General features: G+C 37.8%; 1 protein-coding gene across 1 annotated transcript; it reads right to left on the reverse strand.

Annotated features, from left to right (window-relative positions):
• Positions 1–2,350: 2,350 nt before the first annotated feature.
• Positions 2,351–21,105, reverse strand: LOC118797553 (SLAM family member 6-like). The gene is made up of 7 exons (XM_036556915.1): positions 20,956–21,105; positions 7,510–7,806; positions 6,112–6,384; positions 5,891–6,016; positions 3,503–3,543; positions 3,244–3,322; positions 2,351–2,410 (listed from the first exon to the last, which is right to left on the reverse strand). The coding sequence occupies exons 1-7, from the start codon at positions 21,008–21,010 to the stop codon at positions 2,376–2,378; spliced, it is 906 nt and encodes a 301-aa protein (XP_036412808.1). The 5' UTR covers positions 21,011–21,105; the 3' UTR covers positions 2,351–2,375.
• Between the last annotated feature and the right edge of the window lie 80 nt (positions 21,106–21,185).

Genomic DNA, 21,185 nt, shown 5'->3' on the forward strand with positions numbered 1-21,185 from the left:
TCCAGCAGTGCTTCAGTGAACCTACAGGCTCATTTGTCACTCTTATCTAATTTGAACAGGAATCTGATTTGAATAGTCTTCGAGGCCGTCCTTCATAGCTTCATAGCTGATTTGTATATTTTTGAAAGTAAAATGAGGTGAGTTATAATGTAGGTGAGTTTCAGTATTAGAGTTATTTCCATAAGAAACCTACTTTTCGGCACCGCTGTAGCAAACCTGGCTAGTGTGAGAGGAGTGAGGACACTGGAAACAGAAGTGGGATTATAACAAACAGAACAAACATGCAGGCTAAGCTTTTCAGCTATTCTATTAAATACGGACCCCTTCAGCTCTGACTTTTCAGTCTTTTGGTTTCCCTGGATTCTAAGCTCACTCTGCATCTGCCCATCTCTCTCTTGTCTCCTACTTGCCTACTGAAAGGAGACATGAACATAAATAGGCTGCCATAAACAACACACAGGCAGAAACCATAATCTACTCAGCATGCTGGTCTATAAAACCATCGGTCAGTAAAGGTGACATACGCTTTATAAGAAGAAAATAGAACCTTTCTGATTTCATTTACCCCTTTTTTTATTAGTGGCATACATCTACATTAGGGGGGTAACAAGTCTCCCCACCCTTAATCCGAGACAAATCACTAGGTGAGTCCAGCAAGACCTTATATAATACCGCAACATCTTTATAGGGCAAATCTTCTTATGATATAATGGTAGAAAATATAAAAAAGGCATAAGCTTTAAAACACAACCTTGCAACACCCAATGAGCGTTTTTAATCTGAATTCTACACGTCAGATGAAAAGAACCGACCTGGCACCAACACACTTGATTACTTACAGTTTTTTTTTTACACACATTTCAGCACAAAATGTCTCTGCTCTCAAATGTTCACACACATTCTCAAAACACTACACACATTTAGTAAATTATCCAAAACTAAGAGCTAAATGAACGTCTGGCTACAAAACCATGAACATTCTCCTAAAAATGAAACATTCACATCACAATTCTAAACAGATTAATGATATAAATTTGTAAGCAAATCAGGGTTTTCACACTGCAAAGAGAAATTGAGAGCACAGTTATCTCAGTGAGTGTGCTGCCATCTTTGGACTGTAGAAAATATAGACGTGCAGACTAGAGACACTGAAAAGATAATTCATATAAATTTACTGATTTAAATCCCACAGTCCAATTTGTCAGGCCAATTTGACACTGAAACTCCTGAAACTTTAGCTAGATGGACTTATGCTCGCCATCTTCTGTACAGAGTTAGCCAACATGAGACCACCTTGGCATCCACATACAGCTGGCCTGCCAGCGCAACTTGCCTGAAGCCCTGGAGTTGGAGCTGGAGAGAGAGAGATAGTTTGGTCAGCAGCTTCATGGAGCACAGATGTTACCAGTCCTGCAGTCTGAGCTGTGGAGGAGTCAAGTGTGTCACCAAAATCGGCGAGGGAAGGTGAGAGGACAGAACTGACACATGGGTTGGCCATACCAACAGCCATACAGCCAGTGGCACAGCGACGCCGGTGCTGGAGGGCCGGCAGGGGCATCTGGCTTGGCATGTCCTTTGGGGGGTAAAGTCAGTCGGAAAGAATTCTGCCCTAGGCAAAAAGAACAGGACAGGCAGCAAACAAACAGTAGCCATGGTGGGGATAAATGTCCATCAAACTTCTGCCACATCTCCATTTAGCAAGATGAGAGCCTCCCCAAAAAATCCTTACTTAGGGCCCCCAAAAGCTGGAGCTACCCTGTACGTATTTTTACTTACAATGAAAAGGTTTCTGTGTTAAACACTGATCTGTAAAGACATCCACAGCTGGAATTGTCCAGTTTTATGACTGTATCTCAGTGTAAACAAAAATGTTGTATGAAAAAAAGCTCTGTTCTTTAAGACGGGCTATCATCAGCAGTGGGCCAAAGCCATCTTTTACATCCAGTTAGAGGAGGGCCAGTTGTACTTTTGTGGACTCGCACAAGATGACTGTGAAATCACTGGGAATCTTCTGTGTAAATCAAGAGTGACTTCAATTTCTCACAGTGATGTGGTTCCATTCAAATTGGCTTAATTCACAGCTTTGCTGAGATTTGAAATTGTGGTATAAATGGTTCCAGGTTTCATAGGTTGTATCTGTGATTGAAAGGACAGAAAAAAGGACAACCAATCAACTTTCAATAAGTTTGCAGATCCATAATGAAATCAATGAATAATCCTACAATAAAGCACATGTGCGGGTTTTCTCACCCAAAGAAAGTATTACAAACCCTCATATGGATAACAAGACTGAAGCTTCTACACTCTAAAAGCTCTTTAATTGAATCAATGGGGTTTTAGTTTTCCTTACCTGATCTGGAACGGATTCATAGATGCTAGAAATGCAGGGCTCTGCTGAGATCGACCGCTGCTGAACATTTTTAAGAAAACATGACATATGATGATTAAAACATAGCATTTGTAGTAACTAAGTATGATTCGAAGCTACTAAATATTTAAGTTCCTTACTGAAAATTTGAAGGACTGGCTCAGATTAAATAATGTTACCTAAATAAGTATACTAAAGTAATACTAAAATGAAATCCTTAAATGTGATCACAGGCTACAGCAATAAATCACAATCAAACTGTAAAGAACTTTGACAGAGACAAGTTGGGAAATGTTCATCATATTGAGGCTTTCTGTTAGACCAGAACTGTACTTGCAAAAAAAAAAAAAGTTTTATACAGTTTTATGGATAATGTATATACAGTATTGTGCAAAAGTCAGAAATATTTATTTATTTAATTTCTTGTCAAAACAGTGTAAGTTATTAATTTGATAGCAGATTTTTCTGATGAGATTCGAGATAAGATAATCCACTTGCATAAGAAAGGGGGAAGTCAAAGGAAATAAGTGAAAAACAGTTTTTGTGCAATCCTTCATTAAATGTACATGTATCAGTGAAAGAAACTGCTGGTGCACATGGGTTATAGGCTTATATCCATCCTGCACCAAGCAGACAGCTTTTTCCACAGTGCAGCTCTAATCAGGCCTTTTAGAAAGTAAATAAAATTGGTCGCACGAATATTTTCATCTAGCTTTAACTGTATTGCTTGTTACAGCTCTAACTGCATTAAACAACGTGACCATTAGGAGAATTCTCAAAAGTTATGAACGATCAATAAAAAGTGAATTTTAATAGCAACTTCATGTATATGCTGGCCATTTTCACTGCAGTGGTCTGACTGGACCGTCCATTACTTGTAGGTTGTGGTTTCTTCTGTACAGCACAGTACACAGTAGAATCCAGCGCAGTAGGTGGTGTTGCTGCACAGTTCCTCTGTAAACATGATTATCATCATTATGAAATTATAATATCCTGTGTTTCATGTTACCTTCTGTAGAAGATTTGACACAAATTAACAATATAAACAATATAAATCCCTGAATCAAATAATTACAGTATTTATTCTCATTAATGTCTAAATGTCTACAGGAATAAGAATTACATAAATCTTACCTCAACTTCTGCATAGACTGTGTTCTCACACTGTGTGGGACCTACGCAGTTTTGAATGAAAAAAATGAAAAATTAACCCTTGATATCATTAGTGAAAAGGAACTGTAGACACAATCTTAATTTCCCAAACCAATTTTGTCTAACTGCTATACAGCCACAGTTGGTGTTACATGCTAAATTACCGTTGTGAGGCAGAAGCAGACATGTCACAAATAGTAAAAGAAGGAGTAAAGCAGGGCTTCAACACACCATTTCATACTGCTCTTCTTTTAAGATCCATATCAACCCAAATTCTGTGTCTGGTCTTTTATGATCAATTGCAACTTATTTGTTCTGCACTGAACACAAATAGAACCTTTTAATTCTAAGCCCACAAACTTCCCCTTATTGCTATCAGGTCACTGATCAGTGATTGTTTAATTCTAAGCAGTGAGGAGGCTACTCTCTGATTGTGCTCAGACTGTCTCCATTATGTAGGTCACAAAAAAGAGAGAGAAAGAAAGAAAGCAAGAAAGCAGCGTGAGAAAAAGAAGCTTGCATGTGAGAGAAAAAGGACCGGAAAATCTATTAGAAGCCAAAGAGAGGAGGTCAGTGTTGGTTTGGTTCGGTTTTGTTTGTGTTTTGTGTAAAATAAAGGTAAATGCTTGCTGACATTGCCACTCCTGCCTCCAGCATCCTTCATCCTCCTGGTGTAGCACAGGCCATGATACAAATCTTACAGATCCATTTTTTAACCTTAAAATTCTTTATAATACATAAATAATTTACCAACTGTAATTAAATATGGACATCTTATTATTGTGATAATTATATGAAGGTTCTCCTCATTGATTGGTTTGGCAAAATGCTAAGTAGTTTATAATTTCAGTGCAAATTAATGTAAAACGTTACACAAACATTATCACTGATAAATGGTTTTCAAAGGAAAGGTCCTGAGGCCGGGCTATCCACACTAAGAACAAGTGAAGCATCCACTGCGTCTCATAGAAAACAAAGCAGAAACTAAAATGGAGAAAATACAGCAGTGAGTAGTTAGTGCTGAGCTTCACATGCGCAGGAACTAAAAACAAGTAACTACCGCTCTGATCTGCACACTCTATCTTGATCTTGTCAAATGAAGCTTTGAAGCTGAACAATTCATGCAGTCCCTAAACATAATGGGTGTGTGTGTAAACCTATTGAAATGTGAACCAGAACTATGTTACTTTCTGCTCATCAGCCTGATATCCAGAATTTGTTAGCTGCCATACAACATCAGCTATCTCAGGGGCTCCCAAACTCAGGTCTGGTGCCACAGGGCCTCGCAAGCTTTATGTTGCCATTTCTCCTGCAATTCAGACTTTTTATATATTTTTGGGCAAGGTAGCCTGTTCAAACTGCATTCACATGAATGAGTTTTCTAGCTGAGCGAGCCGTCTCGACATTTCAGTTGATATTGCCTGATTTGATCAGAAATTTTCCAGCTTCATGCTTCCATCAGTTTGGTGGTATGATATCTGCCCAAAATACTGTGAGGCGTCCACATTTGTCCAGATAAGTCAATTTCAGTTTGCAGAAACTGTCTAGCGACTGTAAACTCAGCAATTTTCAAATTTTCAGCAATTTTCACATTTCAAAAATTGTGGTCACAGGACGCTGCCCACAGGACACTGTTGGCTGGATATTTCTGGATGGTAGACTACTCTCAGTCCAGCAGCGACACTGAGGTGTTTATAAACTCCAGCAGCACTGCTGTGTCTGATCCACTCAGACCAGCACAACACACACTAACACACCACCACCACATCAGTGTTACTGCAGTGCTGAGAATGATCCACCACCAAAATAGTACCTGCTCTGTGAGGGTCCATAGGGGTTCTGACCACTAAAGAACAGGGTAAAAGGGGGCTAACAAAGTATGCAGAGAAACAGATGGACTACAGTCTGTAATTGTAGAACTACAAAGTGCACCTATATAGTAAGTGGAGCTGATAAAATGGACAGTGAGCATAGAAACAAGGACAAACATGGTCATAATGTTATGCCTGATCGGTACACACACACACACAAAATATTTAGAGCAACAAGTTTTATGAAGAAGCCAAACAAAACCCCAGTAACACATCAAGTGATCAGGTAGCACGGCGTACTTTTAAATGACTGATTTCACTGGAACAGAAAATAAAACAGAAGATTACTGGGTCCCCGCTGCTGTAAGGTTAGGAGTTTTTCAAAGCTGATGTTTCTGTGTCCAGCTGTGTTAACTTGCCAGTTAACAGTAACAACTGTTTAAACAACTGCTTTGACCTGCAAATTGCATAATTCAAAAGCTGTTTTTCTGACAGAAAATTGTGAAGGTGATAATGATAAATGTATATGTTCACACTGAACATGCAAAAAAAGACATACCTGTTGATTTCCTCTGGTAAAGATATGAAAGGATTAAGATAACTAGAAGAATGATGACCCCTATGATACCCACAGCCAGCAATAGCAATTGTAAGAGTAGGTTATCTTCCTGTGTACTGTGTTCTCCTAATGAGGGGCAAAAAGATTGTTAATCTTAGAACAAATACAGAATGGGTTAAAAAATAAGATGTGCTTGTGTTTGAGCATGTATGTGTGCACACCTTTATCAGCACAGAGTTGTTTAAGTTCTCCCATCTCCAAAACAGCCTCCTTCCAGCTGACTGGGTTGCTATGGTTACAGATAATGCTGCTGCCATTGACAGACAGGGAAAGGGTGATGCCTCCAGGTGACATCACTTCCTTTTCCTCACAGGTTTCATTATAGCAGCTGGAGTTGAGACAGAGGTCATGACCTCTACAGGTGAGAGAGATGTTGCAGAGGTTGTTGCTGAGCTGGTGAAAGGCAGAAGCCAAAACTGGGGCCTCCGCTGGATCTGAGGTGCACACATAGATACAGATCACTGTACTGCTAGTAATGTTACACTAAACACCAGTCAACAATAAATCACTCACAGAGGTTATTAGCTTTGTCTGTTTTTCTGTCTCAGAACCGTATGAAGTCCTATGAACATAGTTTTAGAGGACTGGACTCAAATATGACTACGTAAGAATGAAATAATTAAAAAAATATTGATGATAATAATAAGTCTATAGCACTTTTCAATAACACAAAGATACTTACAAGCATTAAGATAAACAAAACATGCAATATAAAGAATATACACACACTAAATAGCCTAGAAGTTTCATTACATCCTTTTTACATAAAATGTAATTTATGCCTGTTTTTTTTATTGTGTCAGTTGTACATGATTGTTTTATATGAAGAAAGCTGAAGTTGTGCTGTCTGTTTTATCTCAGTATGGTCATATTTGTTGAGAAGTGTGAATTGTTTTCACAGCCGGGGGTCCCTCACTCGTCCCCTTTCACCCTTCATTGCTCACTAGCAGCTCTACATAACATTTCACACACACACAGATCCAACCTAGTTATTATGGGGACAAAATATTCTTGTATATATTTTATAATTAAAAATATCCTGCAGAAAAATGTTAATAAGAATATATTGCAAATGCCCATTAATGCTATGTTGTTGCTTATGCACAAATGTTTTATTTTCTAAAAAGTTTTATTTATTTACACTAACATTTATGAACAGTGCTGGGGTCATTCAGTACAAAGTTAGACAGTGATTACATTCTCCCTATAACGAAGTATAAGCAACTATATATAACTAGCCATGATTTTTCAGACTAAAGTCAGACATAGTTGCATCTTTTAAATGATTTTTTTCCATGTCATTTTCATTCATTTTACTGGCTGTGTCATCCTAAATGAAGTACTGAAAGGGCTGCTGCATTTCCTCTTGAACTTTCCAGATGTCCTCTCTTGTTAACAAGACCTTAGAACTCAGCAGACTTACAATAACCTATACTGTGTGTACGTGGTTAAATAAAAGAATAAAAAAGAGAATAAAAACACATCATCTGACTGACAGCAGCAGGTTTTAGCCAGGAATGCATTTTTTCTGGCCTTAAATCTCACCCTGTAAGACTTACCTAACACAGAGAGTCTGTACTTAACAACAACTGTATTCTGTATTCCAGCTGCTTTTGCTTCATACAGTCCACTATCAGTCCTCTGTAAGTTCTTCAGTGTCAGACTGTAGGTTTCAGTATTGAACTCCACTCTGCCTCCATAAGCAGAATGCTGTTTACATTTTTTAGTTTCATTATAATATTTTAAAACATTTTTAGCTCCGTTAAAGACCCAGGATAAGTCATCAAACACTGGTACAGGACGTTGTGTGTCTAGTTGAACAGAATGGCCAACCAATCCAAACACATCACTGGACTCTGTAGGAAAAGAACAAAGACAAATCATTTGGTTGTTTTAGTTAAGCGGTTTTGTTAAGTCTGTTTTGTTGTTTAGGTTGCTTCTGTATTTTATGACCGTTTGCATTTGCTTGTATTTTTTTGTGCACTGCTTGGAAAGTTATACAATTTTTAGAGCAATTGTACTTTGGTTATTAATATTGAGGTTAGACAAATTCTAGCATCATTGTCATATGCCCAAAGACAAAAATTCATCCACTATTTTTTCCAGCCTCTCTCTCTCATATCAGACTAGAAAGTCAATCAATCAACCTTTATTTAACCTCAGAGAACATTGAGGGTGAATAATGTTGCCAAGTTGATACAGGAAAGGGATTGATAATGTGTAAGAACATATCAAATAATAAAAGTAAATTTAATTTGAAAATTACTTAAATCAAGTATGTATAAAAAAAGAAACATTAATAATAAAAATACAGTAGGAAATAAACTATAATTAAAATGTAGATAAAACTGTAAAGGATAATAAAATCAAATCTAATCCAAATAAAATGAAAGGAGAATAAGATCTAAAAGTAAACAAAAAATGTATTAAAATGACAATTAATAATACGGTGGCACGTGGCACGGTGGCGCAGTGGGTAGCGCTGTTGCCTCACAGCGAGAATGGCCTGGGTTCGATTCCCAGTCAGGCGACCAGAGTCGTTTCTGTGTGGAGTTTGTATGTTCTCCCTGTGTCTGCGTGGGTTTCCTCCGGGTACTCCGGTTTCCTCCCACAGTCCAAAAGACATGCAGTCAGGCCAATTGGACATGGTAAATTGCCCCTAGGTGTGAGTGTGTGAGTGAATGTGTATGTCTGTCTGTCTGTCTGCCCTGCGATAGACTGGCGACCTGTCCAGGGTGTATCCTGCCTTCCGCCCAATGACAGCTGGGATAGGCTCCAGCACCCCACCGCGACCCAGAAGGATAAGCGGTTTAGATGATGTATGTATGTATGTATGTATGTATGTATGTATGACAAATAATAAAAATAATCAGAATTAAAATAAGAATATGAATAATAAATAAACAAACAAATAAATAATAAAATGACCGCGACCCGGAAGGATAAGCGGTTTAGATGATGGATGGATGGATAAATAATAAAATAATAGAAATAAGACAATAATAGTAAAAAATCAGGTAAAACAGTTAAGCAAGTCAGTGCTGATGAAAATAAAAACTTGAGAAGGTATGACATGTAGAGACAAAACTTATTTTACAGGTGGTGAAAATGCTTCCACACATACTTATATGCTCTTTGTCTGTCCCACACCCCCATTAAGAGAGACAGAATTGTACTTGGTGGGGGTGCTGCGATATTTCCTTGAATAAAATGTAAATTTTATGGTCTCACATGATGTGACCGCAACTTCATTTGTCAAACTAGTTTTTAGCACATACAACATTGGATTACTCCCTCTGGATAAGCTCTAAACTCACTTAGTTGAATTCCTAACGTTACTATACAATCTAGTTGTGTCACCCACAGTTTTCTTCTGTGAGCTACATTTTTGTAGGAGCACTTACTGAAAAATGTTCACCTAACAAATAAAGTTCTGTGTATGTTCATGACATGTTGTCAGAAGTGTGAGAACAGACCAGTGAATCGTACCCATTACTGGTGCATTATTTTCTCAGCCGTCTTCATGGCCACTGGGGAGAGAAAGTAGATTTGAAGCTCAAAAAGAGGTGAATTCATTACTTTACACATTGGGTGCAGAAGCAGAGCCCGTCGTTTGTGAGGAGCGTTTGAGTTGGCCGAACATTATGAATTTGGTACAGCTAAAGATGAACAAGGAACAAGATGGTAGTCTGTTTGACCGACAGTGATGTGTCGGGAAAAAGTCATAACAATCTCAAAAGTCTGAGCAAATCAGAAAGCAGCCGGCTAACTTGAGGGCAGGGAAGTGCATTGATGAGGTCACAAGCAAAACAGTGTAGCTTTAAGGCACAAGCCTTAACAAAGACACCAGCCATACCAAACATTTTAAAGACAGAATGGATCATCAGTCAAGAGAGATCTGCAAAACACGTGGCCAGACACATGGTCGTCGGGAACAGTGTCCAGCTAGAAATAAAAGGTGCCAGAAATGCAACAAAATGGGGCAGTTTGAGTGTGTAAAATAAAAATGGCAAAAGAATTAACTATGAAAAAGGAAGACAAATAAAATTTCTTCCTAGGATCCGTGAGGAAAAAAACAATGCTGATGACATGAGTAACATTTCAGTGAACGACACAAGATCTGGCACATCTGGCTACTTGTACAGGTTTGAGCTGTTCTGGGGACCAGTGGCTGAAAAGGTGATATAGGTGACCTGGGAATGGCTGCTGACGTTAAGGTTGTCTCTGGGATTGTCATCAAAGACAACAGCCACGTTTTCTTCTGTAGAACACCCCTTCTTGAAACACTACATGGTCAGGAAATTGAGGCTACAGGCACTTGCAGAGTCAACCGCCTAAAAGAAACTACAGGCAACCTCAAGACCCTCAGTGAGCTAAAGGAACAGGGAAGAGCAGCATCCTCTGTCAACCAGTGAGAATGTAACTGTGACAAAATGGGTTATAGGTCTATCATTTATGTGGTCTTGACATGTGATGGTAAACATCCTCAGGATGTGACACAAAGCTGGAGTAAAAAAGACTGTGCTGTGATCCAAATACGTCACCTATTTGCAGTTGGTTTCTACTAATAGTCATATTTGGGAGTGGATCTGGTGAATCAGTATATTGCAGTGTATCAACAGAAGAAAGAACAAAAGGTGATATGCACATTTTCTACCACTTCCTGGATGTGGTACGTGTGAACGCAGGGTAACTTCACCAGACGAAAAACACGCAAGCTTAAGACCTGTTGTCTTTTAAAGCATCTATTGCTCAGGCACTGATCAACAGTGGGGTCATGCAAAAGCGCTCTCGGGGGCAGCCAAGTCTCATTCCTGCTTCCAAGAGAAGGAACCAGGTCAACACAACCTCTAAGCCTCCACAACACTGGAAAACACTTTTCAATAAAAAAGTTACAAAGCAGTTTTGTAAACATGAAAAAGAAGCTTAGATGTAGCTTCAGCATTGTTTGTTTTAAATATTAGCTTTACAATATACACCATTTAATAGTTAATGAAAGATATGATGAAAGATATAAACATGCTTAGAAACACTTTTTGTTTTTTTTTAATTGTATGTCTTCCACTAACGCATGGTCCACACATGTGGACAGTTCAATAACTATTTAATAAAATTGATTTTTATATGAAATGAAAATTCATTTGATGTTTTATGCTGATCTGAGTAATGAAAATAAATTTTTAATACAATTTCTACTAATTTATGCATGAAAGGGCTAGAATGAGGACGAGGGCAGAAAATGTCATGGCTGACCCCTCACTGTGGTCACTCTCTCCATCTTAGTGAAGACCATAAGTGACAGCCCTAAAGACTTGGACCAACCACCACCTCCACAGCTTCTTTCTTCCAGCCATCATCCTCCTAAACAAGTGCCCTTCTAACATCCCTCTGCTTTAAACAGCTGCACATGCGCTTTTTTAAATGCCATAATCCTTCTGAATGAGAACCTTTCCCACTTTACTGTAGTTAGTGCACGTATGCACTTCAACTTGTTGCAGTATACATATTTTATGAATATGTTTACATTCATATTTAAACTTGCTGCTCAAATTTTCAAATCAGTACTCCAGTGCTTGGTTGTATCTGTATTTATCTTCTATTGCACATCATTGCACCTTGCAGTTTGTGTCCTGTCTATGTTTAGATGTAGTATGTCTTTTTTCTATAATTACTTTATACTTTAATTAAATTTAATTTTACGTTGACACCTGCACCAAGAGAAGTTCCTTGTACACCTGATACTTTTCATATACTGATTCTGATTCTTCTGATGTATCTTGAAGCTAGTAACCTTTAAACTAACTAAAAACACTTTGGGGTGGATACATGATGGAGGGAGTTTTGCAATGTTTGTTTTCCTGCTAGCTGGCTAATGCAGGAAGAAAGGCAGATAGGCAGGAAGTCATATATCACATCTGTATTTATAGGCCTCTATCTTCAGTGTCGTAGGGGGATTCCCAATGTTGCATGACATATTTGAGCTGTGCATGCTGGGTACTGTATTGAGAGAACACTGATGGGCAAAAGGATAAAAAGATAATACATTATGAATTGTGTCAAACCGATGAGGCTGAGGGATACAGTGCTATCATAACAAATAACATATTAAACTCTATTTGGCCTGAATGCACCTTTAAACTAATGGTTTACTAAAAATATAATAATATTAAAATAAGGCTGGGTCAACCAGAAAAAGATGATGGTTTCTTTTTCTTGATAGCTACATCAGCCTCATTGCTCCAGTACAAAATTCAAACAACAAACAGTTCCTGGCTGATCAGCTACGTTTAGGTAAACTCATGTAACTTTGATGCGCTGGTGAACCATTCTTAAGTTATAAGATTGTAAAACTGTTTCAGTGTCACACACTAAAGCTAAATGATATACAAAGTGCATAAACACTTCAACATTATTTTTGAAAAAAATGTCTTTATAGAGTGTACAGTAAGAGAAAGAAGCTTTCCTGAACCATAAAATGCAGATATTTGAGAAAGTAGACATGGAAGTAATTGATTTAGAGACCCATTTGGTCTAAATATTACATTTAGGAGTATTACAACACACATAGATAAAATGATCTTATATCTAGGTGACTTTGTGAGTACAACTATTTTGCACGTTTTCCACTGTAAAGCACTGTGAAACCAGTGAACTGGTCATTACTAGAGTCTTTACACAAGTCTTATGACCTAAACTGCCCAGTTTCCTGAAATCAGTATCATACAATTAAAGGGACAAACTGTAAAAACACAGTTTTTAGATAGTAGCTGAAATGTTTGATAAGAGTGGCAAACACTTCAGGTGACTTTCCCCTTCAAACGTTTCAACTAAATGCCTCGTGTTCGAGAAGCTGTTGTCTATTTTGTGGAATGACAATATTGAAAAAAGACCATTTCCATAATATGGTTTGTATTTTATAAAGTGTACAGCTTTTTCATCAAGTGAGCGTTCTGGTTAAGTGTTTATAGAAATTACAATGTAAAAAGTTCAGTTTTAAAGAGTCATTTTTCAGTGTAGTGTATTCATTCATTAACACTGTATACACTGTCAGAAGAACTACTATACAGGTATGTTTTTCATTCATCAAGGTGCAAACGATGTAAATGTGCCGTCTTCATGGCCACTGGGGAGAGAAAGTAGATTTGAAGCTCAAAAAGAGGTGAATTCATTACTTTACACATTGGGTGCAGAAGCAGAGCCCGTCGTTTGTGAGGAGCGTTTGAGTTGGCCGAACATTATGAATTTGGTACAGCTAAAGATGAACAAGGAACAAGATGGTAGTCTGTTTGACCGACAGTGATGTGTCGGGAAAAAGTCATAACAATCTCAAAAGTCTGAGCAAATCAGAAAGCAGCCGGCTAACTTGAGGGCAGGGAAGTGCATTGATGAGGTCACAAGCAAAACAGTGTAGCTTTAAGGCACAAGCCTTAACAAAGACACCAGCCATACCAAACATTTTAAAGACAGAATGGATCATCAGTCAAGAGAGATCTGCAAAACACGTGGCCAGACACATGGTCGTCGGGAACAGTGTCCAGCTAGAAATAAAAGGTGCCAGAAATGCAACAAAATGGGGCAGTTTGAGTGTGTAAAATAAAAATGGCAAAAGAATTAACTATGAAAAAGGAAGACAAATAAAATTTCTTCCTAGGATCCGTGAGGAAAAAAACAATGCTGATGACATGAGTAACATTTCAGTGAACGACATTTCAACAAAGTTCAAGATCTGGCACATCTGGCTACTTGTACAGGTTTGAGCTGTATTGGGGACCAGTGGCTGAAAAGGTGATATAGGTGACTTGGGAATGGCTGCTGACGTTAAGGTTGTCTCTGGGATTGTCATCAAAGATAACAGCCACGTTTTCTGTAGAACACCCCTTCTTGAAACACTACATGGTCAGGAAATTGAGGCTACAGGCACTTGCAGAGTCAACCGCCTAAAAGAAACTACAGGCAACCTCAAGACCCTCAGTGAGCTAAAGGAACAGGGAAGAGCAGCATCCTCTGTCAACCAGTGAGAATGTAACTGTGACAAAATGGGTTATAGGTCTATCATTTATGTGGTCTTGACATGTGATGGTAAACATCCTCAGGATGTGACACAAAGCTGGAGTAAAAAAGACTGTGCTGTGATCCAAATACGTCACCTATTTGCAGTTGGTTTCTACTAATAGTCACATTTGGGAGTGGATCTGGTGAATCAGTATATTGCAGTGTATCAACAGAAGAAAGAACAAAAGGTGGTATGCAAATTTTCTACCACTTCCTGGATGTGGTACGTGTGAATGAAGGGGAACTTCACCAGACGAAAAACACACAAGCTTAAGACCTGTTGTCTTTTAAAGCATCTATTGCTCAGGCACTGATCAACAGTGGGGTCATGCAAAAGCGCTCTGGGGGCAGCCAAGTCTCATTCCTGCTCCCAAGAGAAGGAACCAGGTCAACACAACCTCTAAGCCTCTATAACACTGGAAAACACTGGACTAGAAGTGCTGTCACCAAGAATGAAATGAGATGCTGTTATGAATTGTGCAAAAAGAAGACAAGATATGTCTGTGTGCAGTGTCCGGTCCAGACTCTGTCCAGTTTTTAGGGATCACATTTTCACATTTTTCACACTTTTCAATAAAAAAGTTACAAAGCAGTTTTGTAAACATGAAAAAGAAGCTTAGATGTAGCTTCAGCATTGTTTGTTTTAAATATTAGCTTTACAATATACACCATTTAATAGTTAATGAAAGATATGATGAAAGATATAAACATGCTTAGAAACACTTTTTGTTTTTTTTTAATTGTATGTCTTCCACTAACGCATGGTCCACACATGTGGACAGTTCAATAACTATTTAATAAAATTGATTTTTATATGAAATGAAAATTCATTTGATGTTTTATGCTGATCTGAGTAATGAAAATAAATTTTTAATACAATTTCTACTAATTTATGCATGAAAGGGCTAGAATGAGGACGAGGGCAGAAAATGTCATGGCTGACCCCTCACTGTGGTCACTCTCTCCATCTTAGTGAAGACCATAAGTGACAGCCCTAAAGACTTGGACCAACCACCACCTCCACAGCTTCTTTCTTCCAGCCATCATCCTCCTAAACAAGTGCCCTTCTAACATCCCTCTGCTTTAAACAGCTGCACATGCGCTTTTTTAAATGCCATAATCCTTCTGAATGAGAACCTTTCCCACTTTACTGTAGTTAGTGCACGTATGCACTTCAACTTGTTGCAGTATACATATTTTATGAATATGTTTACATTCATATTTAAACTTGCTGCTCAAATTTTCAAATCAGTCCTCCAGTGCTTGGTTGTATCTGTATTTATCTTCTATTGCACATCATTGCACCTTGCAGTTTGTGTCCTGTCTATGTTTAGATGTAGTATGTCTTTTTTCTATAATTACTTTATACTTTAATTAAATTTAATTTTACGTTGACACCTGCACCAAGAGAAGTTCCTTGTACACCTGATACTTTTCATATACTGATTCTGATTCTTCTGATGTATCTTGAAGCTAGTAACCTTTAAACTAACTAAAAACACTTTGGGGTGGATACATGATGGAGGGAGTTTTGCAATGTTTGTTTTCCTGCTAGCTGGCTAATGCAGGAAGAAAGGCAGATAGGCAGGAAGTCATATATCACATCTGTATTTATAGGCCTCTATCTTCAGTGTCGTAGGTGGATTCCCAATGTTGTATGACATATTTGCGCTGTGCATGCTGGGTATTGTAGTGAGAGAACACTGATGGGCAAAAGGATAAAAAGATAATACATTATGGATTGTGTCAAACCGATGAGGCTGAGGGATACAGTGCTATCATGACAAATAACATATTAAACTCTATTTGGCCTGAATGCACCTTTAAACTAATGGTTTACTAAAAATATAATAATATTAAAATAAGGCTGGGTCAACCAGAAAAAGATGATGGTTTCTTTTTCTTGATAGCTACATCAGCCTCATTGCTCCAGTACAAAATTCAAACAACAAACAGTTCCTGGCTGATCAGCTACGTTTAGGTAAAGTCATGTAACTTTGATGCGCTGGTGAACCATTCTTAAGTTATAAGATTGTAAAACTGTTTCAGTGTCACACACTAAAGCTAAATGATATACAAAGTGCATAAACACTTCAACATTATTTTTGAAAAAAATGTCTTTATAGAGTGTACAGTAAGAGAAAGAAGCTTTCCTGAACCATAAAATGCAGATATTTGAGAAAGTAGACATGGAAGTAATTGATTTAGAGACCCATTTGGTCTAAATATTACATTTAGGAGTATTACAACACACATAGATGAAATGATCTTATATCTAGGTGACTTTGTAAGTGCAACTATTTTGCACGTTTTCCACTGTAAAGCACTGTGAAACCAGTGAACAGGTCATTACTAGAGTCTTTACACAAGTCTTATGACCTAAACTGCCCAGTTTCCTGAAATCAGTATCATACAATTAAAGGGACAAACTGTAAAAACACAGTTTTTAGATAGTAGCTGAAATGTTTGATAAGAGTGGCAAACACTTCAGGTGACTTCCCCTTCAAACGTTTCAACTAAATGCCTCGTGTTCGAGAAGCTGTTGTCTATTTTGTGGAATGACAATATTGAAAAAAGACCATTTCCATAGTATGGTTTGTATTTTATAAAGTGTACAGCTTTTTCATCAAGTGAGCGTTCTGGTTAAGTGTTTATAGAAATTACAATGTAAAAAGTTCAGTTTTAAAGAGTCATTTTTCAGTGTAGTGTATTCATTCATTAACACTGTATACACTGTCAGAAGAACTACTATACAGGTATGTTTTTCATTCATCAAGGTGCAAACGATGTAAATGTGCCGTCTTCATGGCCACTGGGGAGAGAAAGTAGATTTGAAGCTCAAAAAGAGGTGAATTCATTACTTTACACATTGGGTGCAGAAGCAGAGCCCGTCGTTTGTGAGGAGCGTTTGAGTTGGCCGAACATTATGAATTTGGTACAGCTAAAGATGAACAAGGAACAAGATGGTAGTCTGTTTGACCGACAGTGATGTGTCGGGAAAAAGTCATAACAATCTCAAAAGTCTGAGCAAATCAGAAAGCAGCCGGCTAACTTGAGGGCAGGGAAGTGCATTGATGAGGTCACAAGCAAAACAGTGTAGCTTTAAGGCACAAGCCTTAACAAAGACACCAGCCATACCAAACATTTTAAAGACAGAATGGATCATCAGTCAAGAGAGATCTGCAAAAGACGTGGCCAGACACATGGTCGTCGGGAACAGTGTCCAGCTAGAAATAAAAGGTGCCAGAAATGCAACAAAATGGGGCAGTTTGAGTGTGTAAAATAAAAATGGCAAAAGAATTAACTATGAAAAAGGAAGACAAATAAAATTTCTTCCTAGGATCCGTGAGGAAAAAAACAATGCTGATGACATGAGTAACATTTCAGTGAACGACATTTCAACAAAGTTCAAGATCTGGCACATCTGGCTACTTGTACAGGTTTGAGCTGTTCTGGGGACCAGTGGCTGAAAAGGTGATATAGGTGACCTGGGAATGGCTGCTGACGTTAAGGTTGTCTCTGGGATTGTCATCAAAGACAACAGCCACGTTTGACGGTGTCTTCTGTAGAACACCCCTTCTTGAAACACTACATGGTCAGGAAATTGAGGCTACAGGCACTTTCAGAGTCAACCGCCTAAAAGAAACTACAGGCAACCTCAAGACCCTCAGTGAGCTAAAGGAACAGGGAAGAGCAGCATCCTCTGTCAACCAGTGAGAATGTAACTGTGACAAAATGGGTTGATAAGTCTATCATTTATGTGGTCTTGACATGTGATGGTAAACATCCTCAGGATGTGACACAAAGCTGGAGTAAAAAAGACTGTGCTGTGATCCAAATACGTCACCTATTTGCAGTTGGTTTCTACTAATAGTCACATTTGGGAGTGGATCTGGTGAATCAGTATATTGCAGTGTATCAACAGAAGAAAGAACAAAAGGTGATATGCACATTTTCTACCACTTCCTGGATGTGGTACGTGTGAATGCAGGGGAACTTCACCAGACGAAAAACACGCAAGCTTAAGACCTGTTGTCTTTTAAAGCATCTATTGCTCAGACACTGATCAACAGTGGGGTCATGCAAAGCGCTCTCGGGGGCAGCCAAGTCTCATTCCTGCTTCCAAGAGAAGGAACCAGGTCAACACAACCTCTAAGCCTCCACAACACTGGAAAACACTTTTCAATAAAAAAGTTACAAAGCAGTTTTGTAAACATGAAAAAGAAGCTTAGATGTAGCTTCAGCATTGTTTGTTTTAAATATTAGCTTTACAATATACACCATTTAATAGTTAATGAAAGATATGATGAAAGATATAAACATGCTTAGAAACACTTTTTGTTTTTTTTTAATTGTATGTCTTCCACTAACGCATGGTCCACACATGTGGACAGTTCAATAACTATTTAATAAAATTGATTTTTATATGAAATGAAAATTCATTTGATGTTTTATGCTGATCTGAGTAATGAAAATAAATTTTTAATACAATTTCTACTAATTTATGCATGAAAGGGCTAGAATGAGGACGAGGGCAGAAAATGTCATGGCTGACCCCTCACTGTGGTCACTCTCTCCATCTTAGTGAAGACCAAGAGTGACAGCCCTAAAGACTTGGACCAACCACCACCTCCACAGCTTCTTTCTTCCAGCCATCATCCTCCTAAACAAGTGCCCTTCTAACATCCCTCTGCTTTAAACAGCTGCACATGCGCTTTTTTAAATGCCATAATCCTTCTGAATGAGAACCTTTCCCACTTTACTGTAGTTAGTGCACGTATGCACTTCAACTTGTTGCAGTATACATATTTTATGAATATGTTTACATTCATATTTAAACTTGCTGCTCAAATTTTCAAATCAGTACTCCAGTGCTTGGTTGTATCTGTATTTATCTTCTATTGCACATCATTGCACCTTGCAGTTTGTGTCCTGTCTATGTTTAGATGTAGTATGTCTTTTTTCTATAATTACTTTATACTTTAATTAAATTTAATTTTACGTTGACACCTGCACCAAGAGAAGTTCCTTGTACACCTGATACTTTTCATATACTGATTCTGATTCTTCTGATGTATCTTGAAGCTAGTAACCTTTAAACTAACTAAAAACACTTTGGGGTGGATACATGATGGAGGGAGTTTTGCAATGTTTGTTTTCCTGCTAGCTGGCTAATGCAGGAAGAAAGGCAGATAGGCAGGAAGTCATATATCACATCTGTATTTATAGGCCTCTAAATCAGTGCATATCTTCAGTGTCGTAGGGGGATTCCCAATGTTGCATGACATATTTGAGCTGTGCATGCTGGGTATTGTAGTGAGAGAACACTGATGGGCAAAAGGATAAAAAGATAATACATTATGGATTGTGTCAAACCGATGAGGCTGAGGGATACAGTGCTATCATGACAAATAACATATTAAACTCTATTTGGCCTGAATGCACCTTTAAACAAATGGCTTACTAAAAATATAATAATATAATACAAGAATGGGTCAACCAAAAAAAGATGATGGTTTCTTTTTCTTGATAGCTACATCAGCCTCATTGCTCCAGTACAAAATTCAAACAACAAACAGTTCCTGGCTGATCAGCTACGTTTAGGTAAAGTCATGTAACTTTGATGCGCTGGTGAACCATTCTTAAGTTATAAGATTGTAAAACTGTTTCAGTGTCACACACTAAAGCTAAATGATATACAAAGTGCATAAACACTTCAACATTATTTTTGAAAAAAATGTCTTTATAGAGTGTACAGTAAGAGAAAGAAGCTTTCCTGAACCATAAAATGCAGATATTTGAGAAAGTAGACATATAAGTAATTGATTTAGAGACCCATTTGGTCTAAATATTACATTTAGGAGTATTACAACACACATAGATGAAATGATCTTATATCTAGGTGACTTTGTGAGTACAACTATTTTGCACGTTTTCCACTGTAAAGCACTGTGAAACCAGTGAACAGGTCATTACTAGAGTCTTTACACAAGTCTTATGACCTAAACTGCCCAGTTTCCTGAAATCAGTATCATACAATTAAAGGGACAAACTGTAAAAACACAGTTTTTAGATAGTAGCTGAAATGTTTGATAAGAGTGGCAAACACTTCAGGTGACTTCCCCTTCAAACGTTTCAACTAAATGCCTCGTGTTCGAGAAGCTGTTGTCTATTTTGTGGAATGACAATATTGAAAAAAGACCATTTCCATAGTATGGTTTGTATTTTATAAAGTGTACAGCTTTTTCATCAAGTGAGCGTTCTGGTTAAGTGTTTATAGAAATTACAATGTAAAAAGTTCAGTTTTAAAGAGTCATTTTTCAGTGCAGTGTATTAAAGCCTTTCATTAACACTGTATACACTGTTAAAAGAACTACTGTACAGGTATGTTTTTCATTCATCAAGGTGCAAACCATGTAAATGTGCCTTCAAAGGTACTACAATGGTTTTAAGGTCTAATTTTGTATCTTCAATAAGTTTTCCACAGGAGACAAGTACATATTTCTAGCTTTTCATGACCTGATGTTTTAAAACAGAACAACGAAATAAAAGGCTGGAGACAACAGCTGGTATGTAGGGTCAAAAAAGGCTCAAAAAGTTCATTTCAATGTAAGATGGTACAAGTATATTCCCGTACTAAAGGTACTGAAGACATACTCTTGAGGGTACCGCCCCAGAGACAAGAGGGGTAACGCCCCAGTGACAGTTTAGTACCTTTTATCTGAGAGTTCACTACAACAAAATATATCCATCTATCCATACTACTGACTTCATAATCTACATTTTAAGAGTACATTGACCTTAATAATGATCATAGCATGGTTAAGTGATAGTGATTGATGATGATTTCTTCATCTATGATGTGAAAATACTTAAGATAATTACTGGTTATAATATAGTTTAGCCTCCATAAAGTAAAAGGCAGTAATGAAGTTTAATTTTTTTTTTTTTACCTGTGATCGAGACCAAACTGAAGAGAACAGAAATCAGCTGTACTGCCACGGCCATCGTGTGAGGAAGTTTCTAAACCAAGGAAGTAAGCAGAGGTTAAAACCTCCATAATGAGCAAGACATAAAAAAGTAGGAAATAAGTGAAGAAAAATGACCAAAGACACCAAATAATATAAAGTCATTGTAATGTATACATAATATAAGCAATATGTCATTATACTCAAGCTGACAA

The sequence above is a fragment of the Colossoma macropomum genome, unplaced genomic scaffold (assembly GCF_904425465.1).
Source record: "Colossoma macropomum unplaced genomic scaffold, Colossoma_macropomum, whole genome shotgun sequence".
Taxonomy (NCBI): domain Eukaryota; kingdom Metazoa; phylum Chordata; class Actinopteri; order Characiformes; family Serrasalmidae; genus Colossoma; species Colossoma macropomum.